Source organism: Lotus japonicus, chromosome 6 (genome assembly GCF_012489685.1).
Source record: "Lotus japonicus ecotype B-129 chromosome 6, LjGifu_v1.2".
Lineage (NCBI taxonomy): Eukaryota > Viridiplantae > Streptophyta > Magnoliopsida > Fabales > Fabaceae > Lotus > Lotus japonicus.
In genome coordinates, this window is record NC_080046.1 from 54,647,616 (window position 1) to 54,669,994 (window position 22,379).

Sequence of the window (22,379 nt, forward strand, 5' to 3'; positions counted from 1 at the left end):
TTACAAGAAAATATTAATATAATAATTAATAAATCGTTGGAGTAAATAATAAATCTTCAATATTAATTATATTTTGTATTAATATTAAAATAATTGATCTATCTTATTAACAAAATGTCCAAATATTCTTCGGTTACTTAAACTAATAAACTATTTAATTTATTAAGAATTTAAGCACCTTATACTTTACACTTGAAGAGGATGCATATATTAAATTAATATATATATTTATTATAAAAAAGAAAAGACTGATCGAGAACGTATTTAAACTTTAAAGTATAGACAGCAACATTGGTGAACAGATATTAAGAGACATTATTTTATTACATAGAAAAATGAGTTTAATGGATATGCACTGACAGTGTAAAATAGTTTTACACAGTCATCCAATCAAAGCATGCCACATAGGAAAGATAATTACATTTGACTTTAATTTTAATTAAAAGAATAAAATATTTTCTGATTTGGCGGAATTCAATTGGATGTCTGTGTAAAACTATTTTACACTGTCAGTGCATATTCATTAAACTCTAGAAAAATAGGGGGAAAACAAGTATATATATTGAATATCCTGTTATTTGTCTTCTAAGCAGTGCACCAAAGGCAAAGTTCATCTATATAAAGCAAGTGCACAAATTGCTCTATTAATTCCTCTGACGAGGCCACCACATCTCTCTCAATCTTCATCTACCGCTTCTTCCACTTTGAGCAACCACCTCATACAATTCCTTACTCTCTTCTGTGCTCTCTCTTTATCTCTCTCACACACAACCTGTGTTCTTAATTTCTTAACCTAGACATGGTACGTGCTTTAATCGATCTCTCTTCATAGTTTGTTTGTTTTCAACTTCTCATACATACACCTTTCTCTACGTTTATCCTACGTATATTTTCATTAGCCACATATACTTCGATTATATCATCTTATTCTATGTTTGCACTATAGATTATCATCCTTTCTATATTTTTTCTTGTTTTCTAATGTATGGCTGTGTTTTCTAGCATCTTAGAAAGTGGCTTTAATGCAAAATGAGTTGTCTTCCAACGCATTCATAAAAAACATAAAGAATCACAGATAGTTTGTTGTTTCTGGATATGGAATGAAGCAAATTGTTATAGAAATATTTTATGATTCTCTCTTCAATCAAAGCATGTATGTGAAAGCGAAACAAGAAAATTAAGATTAAAGAGGTTGATGTTTTTGGTTCACGGGCACAATGTCCAAGAATATTTTTCAATGCCGAGTTGGCGAACCCTAGTTGAATTTGTTTTGTTTTGCTTTCAAATTCAATGTGCCCCACGTGCAACGAAAAGGATATATATGTGATATATCAAACATCATTTGCAGAATTATATGCTTTTCTTCTTCTTCGTTCATGAACCAACAATTAAATCTCCAGATTCTGTACATCATTTGTACTTTTCCCACATAACAGAGTCTGGCAAGTCTGCATTGTGAATTTTGTGAAAAACTCTTTATTATTCATCAAAATCCTTGTAAAATTTAGGGTTTGGGGGATTCTTTTCTTGTTTTCTAAATTTATTTATTTTTTTCGTAAAAAAATTGTTCAATCGAGATCTTTTACAATGTTAAAATAACCATGAATAGGATCTGTTTTTAATAAAAGTAATAAATAGAAGTTGTAATCAAACATGCTTTTAGTCATTTAAAGTTGAAAAAGTGTGAGCACTAAAAGAAAGAGTTTTTTGTTCACACTAAAAGAAAGAGTTGAGTATAGGACATTGTTTGGACTTATTTTCGTTAAGCTTTTAGTAGTGGTTTCTGATTTGGGAGAGATCAAGCTACCCGTTGATAAGGGGTAGGAGAGAGGGGATCTGGACGCGTTGAAGGACTCCAAGTAGGCAAGGTCCCGGGAGGGGCTCCTGCAAGACACTCCGATGCTAAAGTCAGTGAGAGAAGTTGTAAGAATGGTGAGTTTGGAGAGAATACGTTACCTTTGAATGAGAGAGGTGCTTCCTTTATATATGAGAGGTTGAATTAGGGTTGGAGCCATGCAACGTCATGCATGGCTCGTACAAGGGGACACAGCTCACCGTTGGATTACCTGTAGAGGAACAGTGATCCAATGGTTTGGGGGCCCCTACGGATCTGCACCGGCCAACCTACCCCTAGGGTGGTTGGCCTAGGTCAACCTCTATCTAGTGGGCCCCGGGTACCTTGTCCTTACCCTTGGCGGTGGGGCCTGTAAGTAGGGCGTTTCCAGACCCTCTGATCCGTCCCTTGATAGGGACGTTCCGTGGGGTCCAGCCCTGTCCTGGGTGTCCTACCCGGCCTTGGTCAGGGTTCCCGGAACAGTTTCCCATTTCCAAATGGCAAAACTAATGTATATAAAACACGAAATCCAAATTCTAATGTATGCTAAGACGACAAATTGACCTTAATAAATCAGCCGTTGGTTTTAACTTTTTATGGCTGTAATGTATAGAACGCGGTTTTGACCTTAATTTATTGATTCCTTGCTGGCTTTGCCGGCTTCAATTTATGGTCAAATTAGGTCCAATTGGAGAGCATTGTTGTAGTCGTTAGCTGCTTTTACTTTACATAAAAAATATTAAATGATAGTAAGGGAAATCATTTATTTTCATTAATCACTATCTGTTCTTTTTGGAGAAATGATAGAACATGCACTTTTCTTTAATTTATGATTGTGAAAATTTTTTGTATTTAGTTCAGACACGAGAACATATTTCTCTTAGTTTTATTACATTTACATTTATACAAGAAAATAATAGCAAAAAAGTTTCAATGTACTCCTACTCCACAGTGCAAATTGAACATTAGGAAATGAAAATTACAAATCTGGCAACAACATTAGCTCTAGCGGTTTAGAAAATGTTAATATGAGAGGTGTGGTCGATTGTAGGTAAATAAGGAAGAGAAGAAAGAAAAGCAAATTACACTCACAAGACCACAAACACTTGATAAGGAATCTGATTCAGAAGCTACTTACAATGCCCCTAATCTTTTGCAACGCGTCTTAAGTTTATTCAAGAATATTCGTCCAGGGTCTGATCTCACCCGCTTACAGGTAATACTGATTTATAACACTCATTTACACTACTCATGTATTATGTTGTCCTTTTATTGAAATAATGACACATATTCTATTATTAGTTGATATTTTTCCTTTTTTTTAAATTTAAAAATTGAAGAAAAATAATATTAATTAGAAGATTTGCTCCTATCTAGCGTTTGCCTACTTTGGGTTCTATCATTATGGAGTATGGACTTTCTGACACCACCAACATGACCATTGCTTATTAAGTTATGTCCCACAGATTGTTTCCCCTACCCTATTGACCAAATAAATGCCAGGAGTTTGTTTATTTATTGAAAAAAAGGGTACAAGGGTACCCAACTCATTACAAACAGACCAAACAAGTTGTACAGATTATGAGTCCAAAGTGCCAAACCCTGCAGTCCAAACTCAAAACAGCAGAAAAAGTACAGAGCATTGAAACATAAAATAGGTTCACTTTCAAAATAGGAGAAAAAAATAATACTACTATAAAGTGTGGATGCGTTTAAATGAATTGACATTCTTATTGACTCTTTCATAAATAGTACCATTTGATTTATAAATATAATTATTCTTAAATTTTCACAAATTCTTACTTATAATATGATATGATTATATACTTATTATGTGCAAGTGTGACTAATAATAACGATTTTATTTTGCGATGAAATGTGTGATACGTGTGACAATGAGAATTGCATGACCATGATGATGTGATGTTAGACACATTTATATTAAAATTTTGTGTTTATCTTTCTCCATAACTATCAAATAAGTGAGTTTTTCGTAGAAGAAAGATAAATGCAAAATTTCATATGACGCTATGATAATTCAACTCAGATACAATAAACACTCATCTAGTTGTAAACCTTGCTAGTGCTATTCGCAAATATAGTGCATATTTGAAAACTTGGTCGAAAACCACAGTGAATTGAAATCATGGCAGATAGAAGTAACTCTCCTTAGCTTTTACTTCTGTCTACCATGATTTTGAATTCACCGTAGTTTCCAAACGAGTTTTCTTCTATCAACCATGATTTTAATTCCATTGTGGTTTTCGACCAAGTTTCCAAAAAGGTAGGAAATGGAAAACATGATAGTACTCATAGTAGTATCATTTGGGTCACCGTTTTACAGGGAGTGATGAAAATGTTTGGCCTTACTTGCAGCTGCCACCATTGTTCAACTTACCAAAGTCACAACTTCAGTGCTATGGTGAATCAGTGTATTGCGCGGCTTCGGACATGCTAAGTGTGTGCAACAGAGGGCAGAGTCCATTGGATAGGTTCATATCAGTGGTGGCATGGTGCATATCCACCACACGCCCTGCAACTTTTGGGGCTGCTCCTTATAATCCCATTCTTGGTGAGACACATCATGTTTCCAAAGGAAATCTTAATGTGTTACTTGAACAGGTACTTGCTTCCCAATTCTGCATTTGCCTAATGCTTCTTACCTAACTTTATTGCTAATGGAGTTACCGTGCTTTGAATTGTGTGTCACTGCCAATCCAAACACGCTATTCTTTTGGCTTGTTGAGTTTCCTTGATGTCCACTTCCAAGATAATTAGATTCTTGGTTTGCAAATGCCTGCAGGTTTCCCATCACCCTCCAGTAACTGCCCTGCATGCAACAGATGAGAAGGAGAACATAGAAATGCTATGGTGTCAGCAACCTGTTCCAAAGTTTTATGGTACCTTCACCTTTTTCTTGGATCATAAGTAATTCAATCAAACTGTTGTCATAACATCCTTCTTCAAATCCTAATTGTTGAACAATTGGTACAGCAAAAATCAGTAATTCAATAGTTAAATCGAGTGACCAGATTTCAACAAAGAATCAATGCAGGGGAAATATGATGCATTTGCTTGACTACAATCAAATGTCTTGAAAGGGAAATATGAGAAGCATCTGTACTAGAACACTGTCATAAAATTGTCAAGTGCTGCATTAGTGCATTTGATTATTTCTAGTCTCCAAAAAGAAAATTTTGCATTTTGACACAAAATTATTAGGAACTCTCAATTTCAGAGTTCATCTAATCCTATATATCTTTCTGATTTTGAATCCAAAACCATGCAATACATTGCTTATTGTTAAGTTTAATTTGATCACAATTTTCAATTTTGAATGATATCTTGGATTCTTAAATTCTTCACAAATGATCTAGAATAAGTATGCCAGTTACAACTGAAAAAAGTTCTAAATGTTGCTCCTTACAGAATGATATCAAGTTCTAAATGTTGCTCCTTACTGAAAAAAGTTGTGTAGATTAATATCTTTATCAAAAATTAAATATGCAGGCACATCAGTTGAAGCTCAAGTGCATGGTATACGTCGGTTGAAGCTCCTAAATCATGGCGAAACATATGAAATGAATTGTCCTCACCTTCTGTTTAGAATTCTTCCAGTTCCTGGGGCTGATTGGGTTGGCACAGTTACTATAAGATGCCTAGAAACAGGTCTGGTAGCTGAGTTATCCTACAGATCAACTCATTCTTTTCTAGGTATTGGGGGAAATCATAAAGTGATCAAAGGGAAGATCCGTGACCCTTCATCTTTGAAAGTTCTATATGAAGTTGATGGTCATTGGGATAGGTATTATTTTCCTTCCAACCACATTCTGAACTTCTACTTTCTTTGGGTCATATATTTAGTAAAGGCAAAAATTATATAAAAATTGTGCGTTTGTGTAAACAGCTTTATTGAATGTTTAAGTCAATAAGCGCTTATGCGATAAGCTAATTTGAGAAGTTCAATGAAATAAACTGAAAATAGGTCATAGGTAAAACACTTCTTTATAAGTTTTTTTATATAAACTCTTCTAAACACTTAGGCTAAATAAAAAAAGTTCAAATAAACTCTTCCCAACAGGGCGTGATATATAACAATATAGAAGAGCTGAATATTTCTTAAAGTTAAGCTAAGACAAGCAAACATTAGATCCTGAAGAATCTGATTAATGGCAAGCTAAACATTTGATCAATTATTCACTATTTAAGTGCCTAGATTATTTTCAAGAATTATATTTTCAAACCATATTACAGTTCTAATCCAAATCAATTTTCAGAACTGTGAAATTGAAGGATCCAAAAAATGGGATGGTTAGAGTCATATATGATGCAAAGGAAGTCATGTCAGGGCTCCAAGTTCCTATTCTTAAAGATGCAGAGGTAACAGTCTATTCTCTGCCGCATTACACTTCCTTATGTTACTTCTTTATTTGTTTATGAATCAAGATCTTTCTGGCAAGGCCTGCAAAAGATGAATGTGACATGTTCTAGTCATGTTTTCCTGCATGTGACATGAGTTTCTTTTGTTGAATCAGAGTGTGTTGCCAACAGAATCAGCCCATGTTTGGAGTGAATTGAGTGAAGCTATTCTGAGAAAAGAGTGGGAGAAAGCAAGAGAAGCAAAGCATGCAGTGGAGGAAAAACAGAGGGAACTCATGACAGAAAGAGAAACAAAAGGAGAAACTTGGAGTCCTAAGCATTTTATTGTATCTTACAGCAAAGAATCAGGGTGGGACTGTGTACCTACTCAAAAATGGGTTTCAGCAGCTCCCATTATAGCACAATGATTGTAGCTATTTAGTATGATAAGTTGATAACTTTATTTTTCATAGATATGTATCTAAGTAAGAAAAAGACAAGTTTTATGTGACTATCTAGTCAATAACAGAAAATTTTATGGTAAGAATTTTTCAATAAGAATATCTAGCTAGTGATGTCTATATTCTTTGCCAGTTAACTTTTCTTGAGAAATTCTAACAATAAACTCTTTCTAACACATAGAGGTCAGATTCTCATAATTTTAACCAATAAAAAAAAGTGCATAAATTCCATGGACAAAAAGAGATTAAACTTTCAAGTTCAAAGGCAAAAAGAAGTTTCCAATTCAGTATAAAATTTTGCAGCAAAAGCATAATCAGTAGCTGAAAAAACGAAAGGAATGGATTATATGTAACAAGTAACAATGGTGTTAATGTTATGTGAACATACCCTACTACAAAGAAGCTATGACCATCCTTCAATGTGACCTGATTGCACAGTGTCTTCAGGATTCTCAAACACAACCTGTCAACCTCCATATAGCCTCTGAAATCAGCAGCCATGGCAGAAGTCCGTGGATGTTGTCCGGGGATGTTTCAAAGGGAGAACAGTTGTAGTATTGAACTACGTGACGGGGTCCATTTGTGAATGATATCCCCCTAATGTGGGCTTTCTATTTGGATTCTTTTATACATTGGCTTTTTGTTTGTTTTTTATTACTAGATTTTACACCTAAAATTTAGTGTGTGTTTGGAAAACTTCTGCAGATCCACGTTTGGCCCCGATCCACGTTTGCAGAAGCAAGAAATAGTTGCTTTTGGATTTCTGGATCCACGTTTGACCTCTCCAAATTTGAAACCAAACACACACTTAGTTGGAGATCATCACGAATGATCTTTCCTCATTGTGGGCTTTCTGATTGGATTCATTTGGCACATGACTTCTTTAATTTTTAACACTAGATTTTAGACCCAAAAGTACACTGGATTACCTTTTTTGCTGTCACCTACTCTTGGTTAGAGGTATACAGTAAGTCAACTAGGAGTGTCAAAGCTTATTAAAATAATTATCAGCCCAATGTACACTATTGATGTTCCTAAAAAAAATCAAGTTTTCTCAAACATTTCATACTGTCTCAAAGAACGGAAAGAAGCGTAATTGCCCGTTCATTCTTTCACAAACATTCAATTGACATATGGTGGTCGTTATTTGCCGCTAATGTTTGTGGCGGGTAAAGACCGACACTAAAACATATGATCCTTGAATGTCCAATAACTGCAAAAGTGAATGTTTATATAACATTTTCGTTATATAAAAGAGAGGTACGACATTGTTCATTAATAAAGATTTCAATAACATTTTTTTTATGTGTGTGTAAATACCTAAAGATAAGAGAAGCGTGGATATTAATAGATATAGACCCAGTTTGGAAGAGCTTATTTGAGCTTATCTGGCAGCATAAGCTCTTATGCCAGTGTTTGGGAGAGCTTATGCAAACAGCTTATGGCCTGCCATAAGCTATTTTCAGCTTATTTTCATAAGCTACTCAGGACAGCTTATGAAAAATAGCTTATGATTATATACAGCTTATTTTTAATTTATTTCAATAAATTTTTAAAAATAGCTTATGAATAAGCGCTTATGACCATAAGCGCTTAATTAAGCTGTTTTTCCAAACGGGACCATAATATGTGATGTGATGTGAGTGAAAGAAAAAAGTATAGAAAAAAAGGATGTATGAGTGTTTTTAACTGTTACTCTTATTGAACTGGGGGCTGCTACTTTATTGTACAAATTTACAAACTATAGTTATTGTTAAAGTCATGGTTAGCTGGCCAATCTATCTGTTAACCTGAGCAATTAAAGTCAACTTGATAGTAACTAGTAAGGCATGGACTCCCCCTCCACACGGTGTTTTGAAGCTGAATGTTGATGCGACATGCGAGTCTGCAGAAGGGGTGGCTGGGTTTTGGTGCTGTGGTTAGGGATCATTGTGGCTGAATTGTTATGGCTGTTGTTCATAGTTACAGCTTTTAGTAGATCATTGCCACTTTTTGGCTGATGGATTGAATCTTTTTTTCCCTTTCTCATGTTTATAGACAGCAGAACAATTTTGGTCATCACATAGCAAAGTTAGCTTGTTGTTTTCCTAGTACTATTTGGATGAGGAATGTCCTGCCTTTCATCTTGAATGTAGCTTCGTCTGATCTTTCTCATTAATGAAATTTGAATCTTTCCTTGAAAAAAAAGTCAACTTGGTAGTAGACCTTGGTGGATCATGGTTGTCAGAAGGAAGCAATTAAAACAAAAATACAAATTTGGTTGCCAGACTTTAAAATTAAATACATCTTATCAGTTCTAATAAAAATTATAATTTTGTTGTGCATCCAAATCATACAATCTAAAGACTTCAAGTTGTACCACAAAAATTCACAGATTTCACTAGCAGAAGTTTCTCTTAATTTGACAGTTCCATGGATTTTAATTACAACAAGACACAAAACTAGAAGATTGAATGGCCCAAAGGGCATGAAATCTGCAGACTGAATTATCTTAAGTGCTTAAACATTTGGACTTTCAGAAACATTCTTAAGTACAAAGTAGGAGAATAAGACACAAGAAAATTTTCAAAAGCAACAGCCTCAAATTTCATATTTTCCTTTCACTCACAAGAGATTCATCAAGCCAGCCCCTACATCTTAGTGCACTGACTATTATGGGGCGGGTGAGTAGTCTCACGCCTATCGGCTGTGAGATATCTTGAGTAAGAAAAGAAAATTAAAAATCAAACCATCTTACATGTCTTCTTCCAAGGCCTTGCAAACATCAACGATTTTCTAGCAAATCTGACTCACTTCTCCTATTGAGTGACTTCTCCCTAATAGTGCCCAAGATAGGTTTCCATGGCCTCACTCCAGAAACACTTCTTCCTCCATAAGCCAGTCCAATTTCCTCAGCCACACCAACTCTGCCAGGGCTCCTAGAAGGTGAACTCCAAACATTGCTCAACCCAATTTGACTAGCCAAAGGACTAGCCTTCAAGGACTTTTTGTCCTCATCACATGATCTTCTTCTTGTTTTGGCTATTGATGTGAGCCTCTTTGCAAGGGAAGCCAAATCCACAGGAGAAACATCAGGTTGAAGAATTGAGTATGGAAGCATGAAGTACACATTCCCTGGTTGGAGTTGTGTGTCTCCCTTAAGTGATTTTGAGCAAGAGGAAAGAAGCTGAACAGAAGTGCAAACAAAATGACTTGTGGGGTTTCCACTGTTTCCAGTGACTTGACTCACTGAAATTGGTTGCTCAAAATCCTCTACATAGCCACTGAGATGAACTAGTCTAACACTGTTTGATTTGGAGTTCTTGGAGGATGATCTACAAGAAAAACACCCTCCCATGATCTCTGCTTCTAAATGATTGAGAAATGATGCAGAAGGAAAGAGTAATAGTTGTTATAATATATGCAAAATGTTAACAATATAAAATAGACAATTTGGAATTTGACTATTGATACATTAGCTGGATAAGTTTCTGTTTTTTTAAGCCTCAGAGGGGAGAAATTTAGTAATGAAACGGATGCTTGTTGGTTTCCTAAACCTTGGTTTTTCTGACTAAGCAAAACTTGTTTTTTCTCGGAGTCAATTCTGACACTCAGAAACTACTCACATGAGTTTCTTGTCAGAATTAATTTGATTTTAAAATCAATTGTAGAAGATTTCCAAACAAGCTATATATATAATCAATTGTTGAAAGACATAGAAGGGTGGCTATTTAGAAGTGCTTCAATTTTGGAAGCACAAGATCGATGAGTCTCATGATGGCCATTTAAGTCATATATATATAGGCTTGATTGAAGTGAAAAATTATGCAGTAGTGCAGTGACCAAAATTGAACTAAAAATCAGAATGTCCCTTTCAATTCTTTACAAAAACACCAAAGTTTCTAACCCAACCGTAAGAAAGAGGTTAGTGACCAAGAAGTCATGGCCCTTTTTTTATGCTAAGCTGATGAAATTCAAGTTTGAAGGAGTCAAAGCAAATTGCTAATTATAATCAGACATGGAGAAAATTCAATCATTTTGCTTTTGGATGGAGTTGAAGGGCCTTAATTAGCCGTGAGGGTTGGGACAAGACAATGTCTATCATGTGCTAATATTACTTTCATGGTACGTAGGACCCTTGATTAAGAAATAAGAAGTGATAATAGATTAAAAAGTGGAAGGTGGACTTTGATATAACACGAGGGCTTGACTGAAGTATATGAAACGCAAACTTTCCACTTGCTCTTACCTTTTGGTTTTGTTATCTAGTTATCTTGCTGCTAGGTGCTTACTACCTTTAGTTTTGTGCTAAGTTCATACTCCATAGTGGTGGTAGCGTGGTAGGTAGGTAATCTCACTTTCAAACCATTCATCTATAGAGTAAGTTATGCGTGTCCATTATTCTATTTCTGTACTACTTATCAATTCATTATCAAACGCGCAAATCGGTCAAGAAAAATATATTGCATTTTGTTAGAAATATAAAAGCAATATCTTCTTTGGGTTTATCCAATAGTTTAACTTTTTGAAATAATTGTTATTATATAATATTAGAGTCTTTTATGATCAAGTGATCAAAAATTCGATCCTTATTATTTCAATTTTTCTAATCAGCACAAAGTATATGACTTTAAATTCAAGTAAACTCTTATATAAAAGAGTGCATTTGAAATATAAAACCATTTATGTGTTATTTATCCGATCATAATTAATCATTATCACACCTTATTTGTAAATTAATGCATATAGAAGCATTGAATAACTTCCTCCTTATTATAATACATATATATCTTTATAATTATATTATGGCTAAAAAACATTTTTTGCCCCTGATGTTTTAAGTTTGTGCAAATTCTGCCCCTAATATATTTTTGTCGACGTTTCTACCCCTCATGTTTTCAAACAGTGCACCGTCTACCCCTCCGTCAGTCAGGCTTTCTCAGGAGATGTTCCTGAGTGAATTAGAGAGATGAAGAGGAGTATATGAAGTTGGTGATGATCAAGGAAATGATATAAATTAAATTTGTTTGATGTATATATCAATTATGTATGTAACTGAACTGGTTAAATGCATGTTTTGCTACTTACAGGTCTTGAGTTTGAATCTCTCATGCCCCTTTTTCCAATTTCATTTGTAATTTCCACGTTGCAGGTCCAAAAAATATTAAAAAAAAAGTCAAATCAGCTCATTCCGTTAGTTTTTTAACGTCTAGACTGGCACGGAGGGGTAGACGGTGCACTGTTTGAAAACATGAGGAGTAGAACCATCGACAAAAATAGAGTAGGGACAGAATTTGCACAAACTTAAAACATCAGGGGTCAAAAATGCTTTTTAGCCTTATATTATCTAGTCAAATAAAACTTTAATTGATTATTTACCTACACTGATGTAAATAGATACATGTACCTACTACACACATATATAGAAGAAGTAGGTGATGGCACGTCAACTAATTTTCTTCAAGAAATATGGCAGAGCAAGTTATATAATTTTTTATGTGGTTATATATTTCTCAATATGATAGTTACTAAAATACTCCTAGAAAACAAATGGAAGTTGGAAGTCTATTAGTCAGTACTCCACAGCTAATATATCCCATTTATTTTTTAACTAAGAGAAGTATACAAGCAAGCAAAAACTTAAAATTTATTATTCTATTCTCACAAGTAGAATACTAGAATTAAGTATATTTGCAGTCCTTTATATTAAGAACATAGAGAAAAATGATGATGCACTGACAGTGTAATATGATTCTTTTGACAATTCAATTTTATTCATCTGGTATTAAAAGTTTAAAATCAGTATATTTTGCACGATTCAATAAGTGGACATGCGCTACAAGCTTCACTTGTATCAAAATAAGAGTATATAGCACACTTTATTGGACATTACAAGAAAATAAAATACATTCCTCATTGACATTACTTTACATGGTATATTACCTCTTTGTTTTTTTTAAAACAAAAGTTATATATATATATATATATATATAAAAGGTCGATAGTACAAATAGTATCCAATGCTATAGAGCATATATTAAACCTGCTAGCTACCCAATGATCATGAGAACAATTTGACATAAAAAACCTACGAGATAGACATCCGTCAGGGACCCAATTTGTGACAAAAGTCACACAACCCAACAAAAACGGAACCACATCTCGGCACTAGAAATACAACAAAGCACGAACTATCGACCATGAGACCTAAGACCTAAGCCCAAGAGACCAAAACACCACTGAAGGCTTGCACCAAGACCACCAACCTCGTCTGCATCGAACTTTCAGTATAACTCCACCGCACAACACCTCAAAAGCATATTAGAAGAAGCTCCTCAACTGCCACCGACACCAAAGTTGCAAAACTGTGAAGGATAAAATATCATTTAACACTTTGAAAGGTTCAAATCTCAGAAAGGACGCCGAAATCAACAGATCTGAGGAGCCACGAGCAATGTTCTGAAAAACAGGGGTGAACTCCGAGCGAAGGGAAAAACAAGGACGCCGCCATCGCACAACAAGCCACCACAGACTCGGATCTGGCCTCAACAGGCTAGTACAGATCAAGGCAAGCAAAGAGGCTCACCAACAACGACATGATTGTAAGGCGCAGTAGCGACGGAAGCGCCATTGGCGAGACACGAACCAGAACCAAATCCACATCGCAGCAAGAAAGAGGAAAGCGACCTCTGATGAAGACAACATCGGCTAGACTCCAAGGGGGAAGGAGGGACACGCCGCCGCACTACAAGGCCACCACTCACCCGGATCTGGCCTCAACAGGCAAGCACAGATCCAGACCGAAAACCGTGTAGACACGGCGAAGATTCGGCGAGAGGCAAAGCGATTTCCAAATAACCAAACCGAGCAGGGCCCGACGCCACCACCGAGCAGACACATCGCCGGCGACGAAGGTGAAGCGGTGGCGGAGCAAAGGCAAAAGCACCGATCTGGAAGGAGAGGTAACGACAGGACAAGGAAGAGAGGAAGCTCTCATTATTTCAGACAAGGAGAAGAAGAGAAGCCAGAAAGCAAGTAAAGGGAGGTTGCCACCGCGCCAATGGGAGGGGCACGACGATAACCCTAGCAGATTGAGCGAGAGCGTGAAACTAGAGAGAGAAAGGTTGAGAGAGAAAACGAAAGTGTCTATCAAAAACAACTACCTCTTATTATTACAATGTTGATATGTTAAACACTAAAATAAATTGAGATGAGTTTTTTCTCAACTTTTCATATATATTATACATATTTTACTTTAAAAAAACACAAAAAATAAATTACAAGCACGAACAACTTTATGAGCTGAGCCTTTTCCTAATTCACCACCAGTATAACAAAATGTGGGGTGCATGACCAATATTATTGCCATATATATAGAAGAATGTGGTGATCGATCAATTAGACTTTTGATGGAGGAAGTAGCCATTTGGAACCTTCAATCGAAGCAAGCGTAATGAAAGGTTTGACCTCAGCATCACTTAGTTGCTTCACATACTCAGGTCGCCCAGTACGATCTGCACCAGGTCCTGCGTTATTGTACTCTCCAAAATACACAGTCCTGTAGACAATGACATATATTAGTCACATTATGCTATTATATGATTTTTATGTCAAGATTTTAAGTCAAAGTTTGAGGACAAAAGATTTCAATCCAAAGAACAAAACATACTCGCCATAGTCCACCGCCATGGTGTCGGTCCACCCGGCATCATTCACAACATCGGTCATTTGGGAGTAAGCATAAATCACTCTAGAATGAGACATCCATGCTCTTGCCAAGTAGGTTCCATTCCCGGTTCCAGTGATGTCGCAATGGACAAATGTGAAGCCTTCGTCATCTACCGTGTTTTTCCTTCCTTGTGCTGCTATTGCTGTCATTTGGGCATCGCCGAGCACGTTCAGCTGTGACCTCTGCATGGATCGTAATTGTTTAAGATTTAAGGTTTAGTGCTTAGAGTTTGCAAAATTCATCGTAACTAGGGGTGTTCGTGGTTCGGTTTGGATCGGTTTTAGGTGAAACCAAAAACCGATCCAATCAAAATTCATTGGTTCGGTTTTAATCGACTGATAGCAAAAAAGTTTTCAAAATCGAACCGAACCAAATCGATGATGAACAGTTTGGATCGGCTCGGTTCATCAGTTTCGCAACCTCTTTTTTTTTTTTTCAATATCAATGGCACAACTTTAGATATATAGCAATCGCATATGATTCACAACTTAACAATGCATAAAAATGGGAAATCCATATATCAATCGTAGCTTAATTCATAATCAACAACTTAATTAAGAACTTAATAATGCAGAAATGCTTAATGTAATGTTTAGTATAGGTACCATCACAAATTAATAATAGAAAACAAAAACATAATAAGTTTAACAAACATAAAAAATCTAACATAAATAATATTTCTTCAAAACATTTCTTAAATACACACACACATATATATATATATACATTAAAATATTTTATAAATAAATATATATCTTTGGTTCGGTTCATCGGTTTACTAGTTTTTTATTTTTCAAACCGTGAACCGAACCATTCTTCACTGATTTTTATCGGTTTCGATCAGTTATGAACCGAATAACAAAAAAATCAATCCAATTGCAGAAATGCTTAATGTAATGTTTAGTATAGGTACCATCACAAATTAATAATAGAAAACAAAAACATAATAAGTTTAACAAACATAAAAAATCTAACATAAATAATATTTCTTCAAAACATTTCTTAAATACACACACACATATATATATATATACATTAAAATATTTTATAAATAAATATATATCTTTGGTTCGGTTCATCGGTTTACTAGTTTTTTATTTTTCAAACCGTGAACCGAACCATTCTTCACTGATTTTTATCGGTTTCGATCAGTTATGAACCGAATAACAAAAAAATCAATCCAATTACTTTGTTAGGTTCGGTTCGTCAGTTTCATCGGATCGATCCGATCCGATGAACACCCCTAATCGTAACACTTTCGACCCCCTCAAAAGATTAGGCTTTGTTTAGAAGAGCTTATTTGAGCTTATCTAATAGCATAAGTGTTTACGACAGTGTTTGAGAGAGCTTATGCTAATAGCTTATGCCCTATTATAAGCTGTTTTGAGCTTATTTTCATAAGTTATTCAGGATAGCTTGAATAGCTTATGAGAAACAATTTATGCTTATGTATACCTTATTTTCAATTTATTTCAATAAAATTTTAAAAATAACTTATGAATAAACACTTATGTAATAAGCGATTGTGCTCATAAGCGCTTAATTAAGCTATTTTCCCAAATGAGGCCTAAAAACATTATACAGTTCACTAAAAAGTTATTATTAATTACCAAATATAGAGATTTCGCACTTCCAAAAATAAAGTCCACGGTGCCTTGAAAAAAGCAATCTTTGAAGAAATGCTTATTCCTATCATCACACAACGTGTCCTGGAATCCAAAAAACTTGCAGTTATAAAATGCTGCTTTGTCACCAGTAATTCTCAATGCTACTGCTTGTTCGTCCTCCCTTCCATCAGGTCTTGGTGCAGAGTTCTAAACAAGAAAGCAAATCAGAAGTCAATAAAAGGCATATATAAAATATATAATTATGTATAGTACTCAAACTCCTAGCGTGTTTGAAACTGCTTAATTTGTTTTTCTTAAATTCAATTCTGAAACACCTAAGCTTCTCGAAAGAATTGATTCTGACTTCAGAATTAATTGCAGAAGAATCTCTAAACATGCACACAGTTATTTGGCTTTTGTTTTGATTTTTTATTGAATACGTACCGAGAAGATGATGTTAGTGGCCACAAAGTAATCCGATTCAACGATCAATGTAGCACTGTCAAGAGTGCCATATTGTTTTGCAGTGCCCCCATATGTCAAGTTTGGCATGTTCCCTGGTTCTCCATAAAAGGTAATAAATGGCTTTCCTCTATCAATTTTCACTTTCTCATTATAATTTCCGCCTGCAATGTACACAATCATACGCTTGGCGTTCGCTATAGGAATGCTGTTAATGGCCTCCGTGATGGTCTTGAAATCGCCGCTTCCATCTGGCTTAACCTTCACAACCTTAGGAGGGTAATCCTCCGCCGCCACTAGTGCAGGGTCCAGGGTAGCCTTCCTCTGAGCTAAGGGCCCAACATTTTCACTAAACCATTTGTCAACTTGAGCCCTATCTGCAGGAACTGGCACATTGTCATCGCATAGAACAACATCAGCTATGAGAAAAGCTATGAAAGCCACTTGAGTAATGCAAATTTTGGTTTTTGAAGCCATGTTTTTAGTTCTTGATTTTGCTATTGAAGTTTTGTTTCTGGGGTGAATGATGAACAAAGATTGAGTGATTTTGCAAATGATAGGACACTTAGAACAAGAGAGATGCTTAAATTTGTAACACTATATTTTTGGAGTGGTTAATGTCATTCACCCATTTTATGTTAGGAAGATAAAATTAAACAAAGGCTTTTTAATCACACGAACATGGAAGGCAAAACTGAAAGGATTCTCCACAAGAAAATTCAAGTTTAGCGAGAGCAAAATTTTGTTGTGTAAATATATGGATTAGCTATTTTTAATTTGACGTTAATGAAGTGTAATCTCCTAAAATAGGAGGAGATAGAGGATATAGAGTATATTTTACTTTCATCCCCTTAATTTTTAATATCAACGAGTTATTGGTCTAAGTAGTACAAGTTTTCTTTGAAAAAAAAAAGTAGTACAAGATTAATTCATTTAAACAAATTATAATGTTAAAATACTGTGGATGGATAAAACCTCGGCAGGGGTAAAACTTTTAAGATAGGCCTTGATGTTAAGAGAAGAATTGGACGGAAACAATAATTCTTGGCCAACTGAACCCATAAGATTATGCAGTAAATAATGAGCAGCTTGAAGATGAGATGTCCTAGGTGCTGACATAGTGACATGTACTTTTCCATCACCATCATTATTGCTTAAATTGAGATGCGGATCCAATGAAGAGAAGTTGCTTCATTCTTCCTAAATTCAGTATCCTTACCTTAAGAAGAGTCATAATGTACTTTCTTTGAGATATATCTTACTTTGAGATTAAACTGAAAAACAATACAATACATGACATTTTGTAAAAACAAGTTGGCATGAAGAATATGACATTACCAACATGAGTGACATTTTTTAAAAACAAGTTGTCATGAAGAATATGACATTACCAACATGAGTGATTGGAACTTGGGGGTTAATAGTCAAATTAATCATTGAGTTTGTAAGCGAGTTTGATTTTAGTTATTCTGACGAAAAATGATGTTTGGTGGCGGTTATTTATACTATTATTGGCGGTTTTTGACCTCCACTAAACGTCATTATTGTCAGATTAACTAAAATCAAACTCGCTTACAAACTCAGGAACTAATTTGACCATTAACCCTGAAGATCATTTTGACAGGATTACTAACTTTAGAAAAAGAGTTGAAATTTTGTAAAGAACAAGTAACAGTACGTACTAATTAGTAATATTAATTAGTTATTGATATTGTTACTTAGTTAGTAAAAGAAAAATCGACTTGACCTTCATATTAGTAACAATATTAATTAATTTTTAATAACTTTGTATACTATTCGTTATACTAGTAACTAAATAAATAGAAAAAATTTCAATCTCTCATATTTAAATTTATATATGAATATTTTTTAAGATTTAATTATAAATCACAACTTGAGAAAAAAAATATTAAATAACAATTACAATAATTTAAATTGGCTTTACCTTTACACATTAATAAAAATATTAATTAGTTCTTAATAATATTTTGTATTAGTTACTAAGTGCATAAAAAATTCAATTTCTCATATATTAAAATCCAAATTAATTTTATTTTAATTATTAATCATAAGTTGAGGAAAATTTATAAAAAATTATAAAATAAATCAAATTACTATTTTTCATACATAAAAATATAATAAGTATTAAAGTTAAATATATAAGTAATCATTCAAAAAAAGTATATAGATAAAGTTGAATTGATCTATACATTAATAAAAATAATAATTAGTTATTAACAGACTTTTATATTATTCATAATATTAATTACTAATTTATAAAATTCTCAATTTATCATACTTTAAAAAATCATTTTTATCATTTAAATTTTAATTATTAATAACAAATAGATAAAAAATTAAAATAGTACTAATAATAATAATAAAAATAAAACTAAAATTTACCTGACCTTCACATTAAAAAAAGTATTAATTATAGGTTATTAATAACCTTCTATATTATTCATTATATTAATTAATAAATGGAAATCTTTTCAATTTCTCAATTTCAAATTAATCACAACTTGAGGATTTTTTTCCTAAAAAGTAGTAATAATAATTAAAATACACTAAACCTTTACATTAATAAAAATATTCTTTTGTTATAGGGAGGGGTTAGGCCCCGCATTAATAAAAATATTAATTTTTTATTGATAACTGATGACCCGGGGTTTATTCTATGTTTATCGATTCCTTTTTGTTTCTTTATTCTTTTTTTTGAGTCCTTCATTGAGTTTTGAGTCAAGTTGAGTCCCTTTATAATTCCTAATTGCATTTGTATTAGTTTAAGTATTTTTAATTTATTTATTTGGTCTTTTTATTAGTTTTAGTTTGAGGTTAATTCTTATGTTCAGATTTGAGTTGAAATCTTGTGAGAATATGAGAGTTGATTGCATATTTGGAGTTTTATTTGATGATTTGAATGATGTGTTGGTACATTTTGTCATGCATTTTGTCAAAAACAACTGATTGTCGAAGCAGATGCCGTGGCATCTGATTTCGTGAAGGTAGGACATTAGTCCTTTGCTTAAGTTTGATTTTGTGGGCCCTTGAAGATTTTATGAAGATATGTTTTTATAGTTACTTGAGGATCAAGTAGCTGTTCCAGAAGGGTTTTGATTTGTGGGTTGTTATTTGTTGAAACAATCTTTATTAAAAGATTGGTTTCTATCTTTACGTTTGAATTTTGCAACAATATCTTGGAGATTCAGTTTAGATTTATTGTTGCAATCTGTTACTTCAGCCCAAGCAAACCCTAGTGCCTACCTGCTGCTGCTGAAGTCTATAAAAAGGATGAAGACCTAAAGCTTGAAGACCACTGAAGCTAATAGAGAGAGATCAAGTATTTTAGGGTTGTTCATTGTTCTTTATCCTTGTTTCTTGTGAACAAACTTTGCTCCCTTATTCTATAAAGCAAAGTTGTGTTCTGTGTTCTTTAATTCTTCAAACTCTGATTGTTGATTGTTTGTTACCAATCACTGTGGCAGTGATTGAGAGAAAGGGAGAGAGGCTCTCATACTTAGGTTGAGATACTAAGTAGAAATACACTGGGTTGATTAGGAAGTGAACTATGAACTGAGTTGTTCATGAGTGTCTGTAATTCCTGAATCTTGAGATAGTGGATTTCCTTTCTTTGGGTGCAAACCCTCCAGACGTAGGTGAAGTTTCACCGAACTGGGTTACCAATCTTCTATGTTATACTTTATTATTTTTCTGGTTTTGTTACTGTTAGTCAGTTGTCGAACCGGTTGTCCCAGCATCGCGTTCGACATCTGTCTTGTGCGAGAACCGTATTTACAATTGGCATCAGAGCAGGCACCCTATTCTGTTGGGTGAGCTCCAGGGAATATATACTGTTTTCAAGGACAACACTATGGATGGAAGAAGATCAATCTATATGCCACCAATTTTGGATGGTACTAATTATGACTACTGGAAGGCTCGAATGGTGGTTTTTCTCAAATCTATGGACAGTATAACATGGAAGGCAATAGTCAAGGGGTGGAAACATCCTGTGATAGCATCCACAACTGAATTGAAGCCTGAAGATAAGTGGACAAAGAAAGAAGATGACGAAGCTCTTGGAAACTCCAAAGCCTTGAATGCTATTTTTAATGGAGTTGACAAAAATATGTTCAGGTTAATCAACACATGTACTGTGGCTAAAGAAGCATGGGAGATTCTCAAGACTGCCCATGAAGGAACATCAAGAGTTCGTATGTCAAAGTTTCAGCTTCTTACAACTCAGTTTGAGACTATGAAGATGAATGAGGATGAATCCATATATGAGTTTCACATGCGTATAAGGGATCTAGCCAACTCTTCTTTTGCCCTAGGGGAACCCATGTCTGAAGAAAAGTTAGCAAGAAAGATTCTCAGGTCTCTCCCCAAGAGGTTTGATATGAAGGTAACTGCCATTGAAGAAGCCCAAGACATCAGTAACATCAAGGTTGATGAACTCATTGGTTCCTTGCAAACCTTTGAGATGTCTCTTAATGGTAGATCTGAGAAGAAGGCGAAGAGTATAACTTTTGTGTCCAACACTGAAGAAGATGAAGATCAGAGGGAGAAGGATACTGATGCAAACATTGCAGAAGCTGTATCATTACTTAACAAAGCATTGAAGAGTTTGGGCAGAATGTCAAATACAAATGTCCTGGACAATGTGTCGGACAATGTGAAGAATACTGAATTTCAACTCAAAGACAAACATGAGAATGATACAACCAAGGCTATTCATGTAAAGGCTCTCATTGGGAAGTGCTATTCTGATGCTGAGTCAAGTGATGGTGATGAGGAAGAACTAGTTGAAACCTACAAATTGTTGCTGGCTAAGTGGGAGGAATCATGTACGTATGGTGAGAAAATGAGAAAAGAAGTCAAGGATTTGATTGCTGAGAAGAAGCAACTTCAGAGTAATAACTCCAGTTTGCAAGAAGAAGTAAAGACCATCAGCAAGTTGCGTGAGGAGAATGAGAAACTTCATATCACTAATGCAAAACTGCAGGAGGAGGTAACATTACTGAACTCAAAGCTTGAAGGTATGAAAAAGTCTATTCGTATGATGAATAAAAGTACTAATGTGTTAGAGGAGATTCTGGAAGTTGGGAAAACAGTTGGAGATATGGAGGGGATAGACTTCAGCTACAAGAGTGCAAATAAGTCTGCTTCATCTGAAAAGCAAACTAAGCAACCAATGTCAGACCCAATGTCGCATCATTCTATACGACATGTGTACCCTCAGTTCAGAAAATCCAAGAAATCTACTTGGAGATGTCATCACTGTGGCAAACTTGGTCATATAAGGCCCTACTGTTACAAGCTATATGGATATCCTCAGTCTCATGATCAACCAAGGACTAATCCACAAGTAGCTTCATCAAGGAAAGAGTGGAAACCTAAAGAAGGAGTTAGAGTCAAGTTCTTCGGCGAGGAAGAGATGTCTCCACAGCCATCTAGGGTGAATAGATCATATTCAAAGGATGTTGCTCTTCTTAAATCTCAGAGTTCTGGTGTAGATGTTATGAAGGAATGGAGGAAGAAATTTGTTGCTGCAAGTTCTCTTGAAATCTCAAATGCACCAGCAACTGTTCATGCAAGCATAGGTGAATCTGTAAGTGCAGATCCTAATGTTATTGTGCCTAATGTGATTCATGAGATATCAGTTGAATCTATTTCTGTTCCTAATGTTGAACCTCATGTTGAGACATTAGTTGAGACTACTTCAGATGTGAATATGTAACCCTCTGCTGGAAATCCAAACCCCATTGTTGACACATCTGAACTTGATCTCCAAATCCATCAATCTGCCTTGGGTTCTGAACCATCTACCGTTTGTAAGAAGTCAGTTATTGAAAGTGTTCATGAATTGTTGTCATTCTGGTCTTAGAAGTGATGGTTTGTTTATGCTGTGCTACCTTTGCCAAATTTGTGTTAAAAAGGGGGAGTAG

At 34.7% G+C, this 22,379-nt stretch overlaps 3 protein-coding genes across 4 annotated transcripts; 1 reads left to right on the forward strand and 2 right to left on the reverse strand.

Annotated features, from left to right (window-relative positions):
• The first annotated feature begins 578 nt into the window (after positions 1 to 578).
• On the forward strand, positions 579 to 6,770 carry LOC130726555 (oxysterol-binding protein-related protein 4C). 2 transcript variants are annotated; one of them, XM_057577838.1, is made up of 7 exons: positions 580 to 802; positions 2,886 to 3,050; positions 4,211 to 4,456; positions 4,638 to 4,734; positions 5,345 to 5,639; positions 6,112 to 6,214; positions 6,370 to 6,770. In XM_057577838.1, the coding sequence occupies exons 1-7, from the start codon at positions 800 to 802 to the stop codon at positions 6,619 to 6,621; spliced, it is 1,161 nt and encodes a 386-aa protein (XP_057433821.1). In that variant the 5' UTR covers positions 580 to 799; the 3' UTR covers positions 6,622 to 6,770. The 2 variants fall into 2 exon arrangements, with proteins under 2 accessions (XP_057433822.1, XP_057433821.1); XM_057577839.1 differs by lacking the exon at positions 2,886 to 3,050 and having other exon boundaries at positions 579 to 802.
• A 2,333-nt stretch (positions 6,771 to 9,103) lies between these two features.
• Positions 9,104 to 10,395, reverse strand: LOC130726452 (uncharacterized). Its single transcript, XM_057577711.1, has one exon. The coding sequence runs from the start codon at positions 9,989 to 9,991 to the stop codon at positions 9,419 to 9,421; it is 573 nt and encodes a 190-aa protein (XP_057433694.1). The 5' UTR covers positions 9,992 to 10,395; the 3' UTR covers positions 9,104 to 9,418.
• A 3,381-nt stretch (positions 10,396 to 13,776) lies between these two features.
• On the reverse strand, positions 13,777 to 16,995 carry LOC130721947 (pectinesterase 1-like). Its single transcript, XM_057572531.1, has 4 exons — positions 16,414 to 16,995; positions 15,973 to 16,176; positions 14,303 to 14,544; positions 13,777 to 14,191 (listed from the first exon to the last, which is right to left on the reverse strand). Exons 1-4 carry the CDS (start codon positions 16,906 to 16,908, stop codon positions 14,032 to 14,034), a joined length of 1,101 nt encoding a protein of 366 aa, XP_057428514.1. The 5' UTR covers positions 16,909 to 16,995; the 3' UTR covers positions 13,777 to 14,031.
• Positions 16,996 to 22,379: the final 5,384 nt, after the last annotated feature.

Excerpts from the sequence above, each read along its gene's own strand:
- LOC130721947 (XM_057572531.1), bottom strand. The coding sequence starts at position 16,908 with ATGGCTTCAAAAACCAAAATTTGCATTACTCAAGTGGCTTTCATAGCT. Across the intron at positions 16,177-16,413 it reads CCACTAACATCATCTTCTCG|AACTCTGCACCAAGACCTGA; the intron begins GTACGTATTCAA and ends TTTCTTGTTTAG. Across the intron at positions 14,192-14,302 it reads ATGGCGGTGGACTATGGCGA|GACTGTGTATTTTGGAGAGT; the intron begins GTATGTTTTGTT and ends CATTGTCTACAG.
- LOC130726555 (XM_057577838.1), top strand. Across the intron at positions 3,051-4,210 it reads CTGATCTCACCCGCTTACAG|CTGCCACCATTGTTCAACTT; the intron begins GTAATACTGATT and ends CCTTACTTGCAG. Across the intron at positions 4,735-5,344 it reads ACCTGTTCCAAAGTTTTATG|GCACATCAGTTGAAGCTCAA; the intron begins GTACCTTCACCT and ends TTAAATATGCAG.
- LOC130726452 (XM_057577711.1), bottom strand. The coding sequence starts at position 9,991 with ATGGGAGGGTGTTTTTCTTGTAGATCATCCTCCAAGAACTCCAAATCA.